General features: G+C 38.8%; 1 protein-coding gene across 1 annotated transcript; it reads left to right on the plus strand.

Moving 5' to 3' along the window:
* Positions 1 to 636: 636 nt before the first annotated feature.
* LOC121500681 (thymosin beta-4-like) lies at positions 637 to 771 on the plus strand. The gene has a single exon (XM_041772617.1). The coding sequence runs from the start codon at positions 637 to 639 to the stop codon at positions 769 to 771; it is 135 nt and encodes a 44-aa protein (XP_041628551.1).
* Positions 772 to 9,632: the final 8,861 nt, after the last annotated feature.

Genomic DNA, 9,632 nt, shown 5'->3' on the forward strand with positions numbered 1-9,632 from the left:
CAACCTGAGCCAAAGGCCGACGCTCAACCACTGAGCCACCCAGTCACCCCTTAAATAAGCTTTTAGATTGGCTAACAGTGTTGTGTCATTTTAATTTCTTGATTTTGATCACTGTATAAGGGTACTGTTTTTCAAGTATCACACAATGAGGTGTTGGGGGAGTTTACTTTCAAACAATTCAGAAAGAAAATTATATATACATACATAATATATAAACACACATAGTGAAATATTAGAGAATATTTATTATATTTATAGAGTATATTATGCATTTAAAATGTTTTATTTATATATTTATTAATATATACAGAAAAAATGATCAAGCAAATATGTTAAAATGTTATCTTGTGAATACACAGGAATTTTTTACACTATTTCTGTAACTTTTCTAAAAGTCTGAAATTATCCAAAATAAAAAGGTTTTAAAATTAACAAGAGATAATAATAACATCTTGAGTCCATGGCCTCCCCTATTTCCAAATAGCTTCTGTCTATCCCAGAAGCAAACTGACTCTGTCTTTCATCCATTAGACCATCCCAGCCATCTGACTTAAAACAACACGAATTAGATTTGATGGCCATTGTACAGACTATACTTTGCTAGCTCATGCACCTCACTCCACTTTCTCTTCAACCATGTCTGACGAACCTGATATGGCTAAGATAGAGAAATTCAATAAATCAAAATTGAAGAAGACAGAAATGCAAGACATAAATCCACTGTGTTCAAAAGAAACAACTGAACAGGAGAAGCAAGCCAGTGAATCGTGATGAGGCATGTGCCACCCATATGCACTATATATTCCACAAGCATTGACTTCTTGTTTTGCTTCTCTCAGTATGTATTCCTCCTCCTACCTGTTTAACTTTATAAGATGCAAAGAGGTTAGATCAAGTGTAAATGACTGTGCTGCCCCTCTTCACATCAAAGTACTACTGACAACCACAGCTTGTGCCTCTCCCATCTGCCTGTCTGGCTGGCAGGGAAGGAAAAGTTCCTGCATACTGGTGAAAGAAGGAGCTAGGTGGGACAACAGTGATATTTAGAGCAAAAACCAAGCTGGCCTAAGGTACCCTGAAAACTTTAAAATGTGGTTTAACCAGAGTGCCACATTTTTGTTCAAATGATTTTACTGGAAAATCATTTTTCATATGCAAATTAAAAGTTTTAAAACCAAAATAATAATAATTTAAAAAAACCCCACAAACTTACTATCTTATAGATCGGCAGGTCAGAAGTCTAAAATGACTCTTTGTGGGATAGAGTCAAGGTTTCAGCAGAGCTTGAACCTTCTTTCCTGGAGGCTCTAGGGGAGAATTGGCTTCCTTGCCTATTCCAGCTTCTAGAGGCTGCCTGCATTCCTTGGTTCATAGCCCCTACCTCCATCTTCAAAACTAGCAGCATAGCATCTTCAGATCTTTGCTGACTTCCTCTTCTGCCTTCCTCTACTTTAAAGGACTTTATGACTTCAGATGAGACCCACCAGGATAATCCAGAATAATCTCTGCCTCTTAAAGTCAGTTGATTAACAACGTTAATTTCATCTGCAACCTAAATTCTTCCATGCCATGTAATGAAATATATTTACAGGTTGTTGGAATGAGGACATGAACTTCTTTGAGTGGCCATTAATGTGCCTATCACAGCTACCCTCTGCCTGGAATGCCTGGAAAGTGTGCCCTATCCCCCAAACCCTTCTGGCTAACCAGATCCCTAAATCATAATTCTTTCAGAAACGTGTCCTTAGCTAGTTGGAAATGTTATAGTGATTGCTCCAGATCTAATTTCCTTAACACTCCCATCCTCAATAAACTTAACGATGTTACTTATCTGGTAAGTTTTGTTTGTTTGTTTTCTGCTTCCTGGCTTATTGTACAGCCTTCCTTTCTTTAGCTGTTATTATCATTGTCTGATTGAGTCTATAAATTGTAAGGCTGATGCACACAAGCAAAATAAATGTCACTGATAAGGAAACACTTTCTAATGCCTAACTTAAATTGCCTTTGCTGAAATGTAATCATTTATTCCTAACCTCACTTTGGAAGCAACAGAAAAGCAACTAGTCAATATCCACCATAAAAACCTTTTAGATTTAGAGTCCTTCTAATGCCAGACAAACAAACAAACAAACATAATATGTCAACCAACCAGCCAATCTAGGGCAAAGGCCAGTCAAGTTGGTTTTTGGAGTTATGGAGTGATATAGTCAAGCCCCAAGATACATAGCCATCCACAAACATGACCTATATGATATCTTCCACTTTTCCTTCTTAGCCAACATACCCTTACTCCATCCTTGCCTATTTCCTCAAGTTCTCATCGTTTAGGCTGCCTTCCCTTAGTTCTGATTCCTTCCTGACTTCTTTATGTAAGTTGAACTTGGACCTGAGCTTGTTTCTCCTTCAAATGACAAAATCTTGTTCATCTTTCAAGATTCTTCTCACATGATCCCTTTCCCCACCAAGAACAATTAGCCATCTCTTCTCTGTGTTCCCACTGGATATGCCAGGGATTCATGACTCTAATATAACAGTTAACTTGTGGAAATTGAAGTTCCTTCTACATCACCGTCAGCTTTGAACTCAACTCTGGTTACGGGACTGTGAATACCAAGGAGGCGGCTATTGTGAGTCACATTTGTTGTTTATTCAGTAAGTCAGTCCTCCAAAATTTCTCCCTACCTCTTTGTTTATTTCTTCTATTTTCAGATCAATTCCCCTTTGCCTGGGAGAATTCCGACTCAGTGTTGGAATCCTTCAACACTTGGTCTTTGGTCCTGTTCTCTCAGTATGTATTCCTCTCCTAGTTAATTTTAGCCATTCCCTCAGTTTCAATGGCTATTTTTATGCAAATCACTCCTGCAGGTACATCCCACCCAGAACTCTCCTCTGAGTTAGGTTTATGCCATCCACTGTCTTCTGAAGATCTTAAAGAAACCTCAAACACTTGTTCCGAACAAAACTCAGGAACTTTTTCCCTGGGTATGAGAACTTTTGGTCACCTTCTCAGCACCCATTTCCTCCTTCCTACAGCAGCAACATCCTGATTTCCTTCAAGGACTTCACCTCTCCTACTCTTGGCCAATCTAGTCTCCACAAGAATGACCTCATCCTCATCCACAACCAGGAGTAGGCAGTGATTAACCTAACCCAATCCACATATCCCATCCCCCTAAGCAGGGTGTCTCTTAGCCTATGGGCATGTAATCCAATCAGAGCAAAGGAGTCACAGTGATGCTTTAGCTGGGATCCTAGAGAGAAAAGCCCACTGTACTTGGGCTTTTCCTGTATTTGGTCATCTGAGAATGTGGTCATCTTGCTTCCCCAAGCAGCCAAAGAGAAGCTGAGCTGAGACTTAGATCCTTGTCATAGTTTGGGCCCTAAATAAGTCATGCCTAAAGCTAGTTTACCCCCCCCCCTTTTTTTAAATCTCATTTCTGTTAAACAACTAATTCTCCTTTAGTTTAAGCCAGTTTGTGTTAGTTTAATGAAGAACCTTAACTGATATTCTCTCCCTACACCTGACCATCCAGAGTCCCCCAACTCAGTGAATAGCATCATCATCCATTCAGTTAAGAAAGTCAGACACCTAGGAGTCATTTCAAATATCTCCTTGTCCCTCACTTGCCGTAGCCAATCTGTCACCACGTCCTGTCAATTAGAGGTCCTAAATATTTTTCAAATCTATTTATCTCCATCTTTATTGCTGCAACTATGTTTTGCCTAGACTACAACAGCCCATGAACTGCTCTACCCTCAGTTACCTTCCTTCCTCCAATGCATCTTCTACACCGCAGCCAAAATGATCTCTTTGAAGTGCAGAAGTGCTAATTCACCACCCTGTTTAAAACAACAATTTTCCATTGCTTTTAAGACAAAGACAACATTCCAAGCTCCTTCACATAGTTTCTCTACCTGGCTTCTCCCCAAAACAGCAGAATACAAAAGCCTGCCTGTATTGTTTTATTTGTGAATTGACCCCAAGAAATAGGAGTCATGGATTAGGGAAAATGAGTGAAACAGAGAGGGAGGAAATAAATGAGCAAGTTGACCACCACTGGGAGCAACTGTGATCAATCCAGTGGGAACTTCTAAGGGACTCTGGGGAATGCATTTCAGAACTGTTTACCAGAGACAAAGGGAGAAGCATTCACTAATCAACTTTCATCCACCAGTGGTTGGGGGTTGCCTGTAGGTGCTAACTACTGGACACTTATGAGCTGCTCACATGAGATTACCAGTGGTCTTTTTATAAGGACCCCAGGCACAGTTGGAATGAGTCAGCATAGAAGTGGTGGGAGTTGGTATGGCACTGTCCACCATAGCCTTCACTGAAATAGAGGCCATGAGATAATATAGTACAAGTGTCTGATACCATGCATAGTCTGGCCTCTATCTCCTCTTCCAGCTTCCTCTTGACCTCTTTTATTTCATTCCAGCCATGCTAGTCTTATAGCTTCTGGACTCCATGTGTTCCCACCACAGGGCCTTTGAACATGTTATTTCCTCTGCCTGAAATGCTCTTTCCTTCCTTTTTGTCTAGTTCTCTCTATTATCCATCAGAACACAACTCAAGCATCACTTTCCCTGATAAGCCTTCCGTGATTGTTAACGCTACCATAATGAGCACTCCCAGCATCATGTGCTTCTCCTTTGAGGCACATATGAATATTTCAGTTGTCTACCTGTGTGATCATTTTAGATTGTCTGACTCCCCCTGGACTATCCACAACATTAGGAAAACTATAGAATCCCTAGCATTAGTCTGGTATTTGGCACATGTCAGGTACTCAATAAATCATAATTAAAAAGATAAACAGATTTCTCTTTTTATTCCCACTAGTATCTGGAACAAATAGGTGCTCAAATATTTTTAACATAGCTAAATTATTAATGGAGCTAATGCTTTCAGAAGTGTTACTTTCTGATGGAATTTATTTAACTTTCACCAAATTGTATTCTATCTCTTAAAACTGCTATAGTGAGACTCTTCAGTGGGAAGCCAGACATTGTTTTTTGAAGACAAATATTTTTTTTAAATGTGTGATACCTATAAACAGCAACTGGATTCCCCCAGAAAGAACAGTTGAGAAAGAGAGAAAGAGAAATCATCCGTGTAGATAAGAAAGCTTCATTGTGGACCAAGACAGGAATGCTACCTAAAACAAATGGGTATAGGTTATTGACCACAAGAAGAATAAAATTCATTGGTATGTGAAAACAAACTCCCAGAATCACTCTGAGCTCTCCCTTTTAGCCAGCACCATCAATTATGATTATTAAGTGCCTGCTCAGCTGCTGTGCAGTGGAAGAGGCACAGAGGTTTGGTAGCTAGGCAACGGTCTGGAAACTCAAAGGGTAGGAGTTGTGATGCTGGCTCCTCCATAAAAGTGATAAGTGGCCTTGGGTAAACTCCCCTGCCTTGTTTTCTTCATCTGAAAAACAGCATCACCAGTCTGTCTTTCTGCATTGAGGGAAACAAAAACAGAGTGAATGAAACACTGCAATTGTAGGAAAGTGAGTTTATGGGGCCTGGGGAGTGAAGAACGCATCAGGAGACCAACTTTTCAACTGAATTCACCACTTTATTACTAATAGGTTGAGCTTAAATAGTCTGTGCCTAAGTCTATCCATCTGGAATGATTTATAGATAATGGTCAAGTTCTGATAGAAAACACAAATTAAAATGTGGGTCTTCCTTTCTGTAAGACCTCTCCCCCAGAGTCCTCATACTTTCTCAGTTACCCCTAAACTAAGTACGTCAGGCAAATGTCATATCTACCTGAGTCACTACACAAGCTCCAGCACCTAGCCCAGTGTATGGTGCACTGAATGAGCTCATTGATTATTTAAATTATACCACCTATTTAAATGGGGATAGGAGTTTATATAACCTTAAGTGAAGCATTACTAGTCTTGAAGAAAAGAAAGTCCACTGAACAACTTTAAAGGAAATGGCCTAAAGATAAGTCCATGCCAGGTCATGAACAGCCATGAAAGAGATTACATTTTGACTAATTCTTTTTCATTATTTTTACTATTATTTAGAACAGTCCCAAATAATATAGTTATAGCCCAAAAGCATTCCTCTCCCCAAATATAACTGTCATTCCTGTAGAGTAAGTTTTAAAAATGTTTATACATTATCAAAATTAAGTTTCAAAATGAGCTACAGTATCTGGAAAAAGAGGATAATAATATTTCACAGAAACTAATTGGAAACTTGTTTTGAAATAAAGTAGTTATTATTTCCATCATGGAGAGATGAAAGTACGGAGATTTCCTTTTATCTCACCCAGGCTAGTATCTTACATTATTTATTCAAGCTAAAATTAAAACCTGGCCAAATCCTACTGAGGCATTGCATATCAGTTAGAGATTATTCTTCTGGAAATGAACTTTTGTTCACAAATTTCATTATGCAGTTACAAATGACTATTATTAAAATGTAACATATAAAACTAAATTGTCTTTTTTTTTCCTGGCTATGCACAAGGTCCACTTTCCTATGCAGTATTATTCTTTTCTTCTGGACTTGGCAACATGCTGTTCCTCTGCCCATTGCCTCAGCATCCAGAAAAATCTTACAATACCCATTCCATTCACATGAGCCCCCCCTTAATGCTACTTTTTATTGTTCCATCCCTTACAAGGAACAGACACCAAGGAACATTCTCTACCTCATGACCTTGCTAAGGCCCAGTTTCATTTTTTCTTCAGGCAAAGCGATTACCTACAAAAACATATCTGGAATGTGGTGTCAACCTACTTGCAGGTTTCTGAATGCCTAATCCTTTCTTGACCATCCTCCAGGCCCTGTCACATCGTACTCATTTTGCTTAGAATGTTCTTCCTTGATTGTCCAACTCTGACTTGTCCTTCAGGTCTCAGCTTAGAAGGAACTTTCTCCATAAAGATTTCTCTGATCTATGTCCAAGCTCCTAGGTCAGGTACAGCCTCTGTGTTGCCATGACACCCTGCACCATGTAGCACTTGCAACTTTTTTTTAGTTGGTTCTACCTCCCCCTGGATTGTAAGCCCCACGTGAACAAGAGTAGGTCCTACTGGTTCACCATTCATTCACCAGTGTCCAGTACTATGATAGGCATATAGCAGTTAATCAATAAGTATTTCATGAGTTTTGGATTTAGATTCCATTCTGGTATTTGGCCCCTAGTAAAACCAATCTTCTATCTGAATCTCAAAGAATCCTCACTATCTTCAAGCTTTCCCAGCATTAACTTTGTGGTTCACCAGAGTTCTCCTTGGTTCTTTACCATGAGAACTCTAATTTCTCTTCTGTTCATTTCTTTTTACTCCTGGAAGGTCGTGTCTAGCACACCCAGGGTCTTCTCTTCTGGTCAATCTATTTCAATCATGCTCATTTAAAAATTTCAGTTTTTAAACCTGGTCCAACCTTTTCAGTCCTCAACACCCTATATCCCATCTACTGCACATCCAAGCCACACTTTACTTTCTTCCTACCTCTAGTCAACTCCTTAGCTCTCTCTAGCTCAACAAGAATAAAATTTAGTATGCATTTGTTAAGGGAGGCAGGAAGACTAAAAATGAATCTAGGCACTGCATGGATTGTTGTACAAGACAACCATTTTAAGAAAAATTCTAACTTCAGTTTCTTGAACATCTACACTACCTGTGCTCTTGATCTTGCTCAAATTTTCCCTTTGTCCCAGGACAGTAACACGCTGCTACTTCCTTTCTTAATAATAGGAGGCCCAACCCAATCCTGAGAGTCCTTTTCCAATCAATTCAAACTAGCTTTTCCCTCTGCATCGTTGCTGCCAATAGCTCCTTTTTTCTTCATAGGTTTCTAGATTTATTGTTTATTTGTTTGACTCTGATGAAAGATATAAATAAGGGTAGATTTTCCCAGGGAGAAGTCAACTAGGTCATTTTTGTAGTTTGCCTAAAGACTATCTTGGTTCACATCTTTGTTCCAAGTAAAAAGTGGAGCTAATGAATATTGCTTACCTTCACTCTTCTTGTTTGTATTGTTTGACATATGAGAGAATCAATAAATAATATCCCTCTCACCCTTTTTTATGCTAAGAATCTACTGAGAAACAAGACACAGGAGACAAATAGAAATCAAAGCATCGGCTTTATTATTATTACTCATAAAACTCATCAGAAAATTTGGCTTGACGTCTGGGCACAAATAGACTTGCTAAACTGCTTCTCAATTGGACAAATTTATGCCCCAATCACAGTCATCACTACACTGCTGTAGGACCTCCCCCAACCAGGCAGTGGCTACTTCTCTAAGTTTCCAACATGTATCAGTATCCTGTAGAAAGGAAAGTTCCAAGATTTAAGTTTGTTTAGTTCTTTCTCCAGTCAGAGAAGGCCAAGAATGGAATGGCTGCTATGCCAAAGGAAATCTGTTATAAAAACATAAAGGCAGGGGGATGAAGAACCCTTCCATATAGCAACCAGTCAAATTTTTAATGGTCCTATCAAAGATTCCAATGTTCCTAATATGGCCCAAAGATCTGATAGGCTCAAGGTTCCCTTGGTGATTGCAAATTTATCTTTTCATACTGCTATGAAACAATATTTTATGATTCCCATGAGGGAATTATGGATTTGTTTGGCCTCATCTGGGATAAGTTTCCCTTTATTGTTCAAACTCAGCTAGAAGGCTCGGAAATGGGTATACAGGTCACTTGGATTCTCTGATTAAGAAGAAAATCCTAAAAAAAAAAAGAAGAAGAAGAAGAAGAAGAAGAAGAAGAAGAAGAAGAAGAAGAAGAAGAAGAAGAAAATCCTTTTTTATTTCAAACCAGACTCTAATGAAAGTCTTTAATTACTTTAAAAAAATTTTTTTTAATTTATTTATTCATGAGAGAGAGAGAGACAGAGACACAGGAGGAGGGAGAAACAGGCTTCATGCTGGGAGCCCAACGCAGGATTCGATCCTGGGACTCCAGGATCGTGCCCTGGGCCAAAGGCAGGCGCTAAACCGCTGAGCCACCCAGGGATCCCCCAATGAAAGTCTTTATAAAATGCATCCATTCACTTTGCTCCTGCCATGAATACACTAAATGTAATTTAATTTTTTTGTTGATTTATGGTCTTTGAGATTCTCACATCTCATTGTTTATATCAAGTCTCACTATTTGACACTGGATACACAGAAATACAAGATATAAAAAATTAGATTGAATGTGTCCTAACCACAGGACAAACTATGGCTCAGCAGGAAACTCTCTGATGAGGTCAGAATTTTTAAAATATATTTGAAAGATTATAGGAATATATTAGAAATGATGATGGTGGTGGTGGTAATAAGTATTTACTATGTTCCAGAGACTATTCTAAGCCCTTTACATATATTAAGTTGTTTACTCTTGGGGCACCTGGTGGTTCAGTTGGCTAAGTATCTGACTCTTGATTTCAGCTCAGGTGATGATCTCAGGGTTATGAGAGTAAGCCCAGATTCAGGCTCCACACTCAGTGCAGAGTCTGCTTGTCCCTCTCTCTCCTCACACACTCTCTCACTCTCTCTCCTCAAATAAATTAATTAAATATTTTTTAAAAAAAGAAAAAAATAAATTGTTTACTCTCAAATTCTACAAGGTAAACATTATATCCATTTTATAGATAAACAA

The sequence above is a fragment of the Vulpes lagopus genome, chromosome 10, assembly GCF_018345385.1.
Source record: "Vulpes lagopus strain Blue_001 chromosome 10, ASM1834538v1, whole genome shotgun sequence".
In the NCBI taxonomy this organism is placed as follows: domain Eukaryota; kingdom Metazoa; phylum Chordata; class Mammalia; order Carnivora; family Canidae; genus Vulpes; species Vulpes lagopus.

Excerpts from the sequence above, each read along its gene's own strand:
- LOC121500681 (XM_041772617.1), top strand. The coding sequence starts at position 637 with ATGTCTGACGAACCTGATATGGCTAAGATAGAGAAATTCAATAAATCA.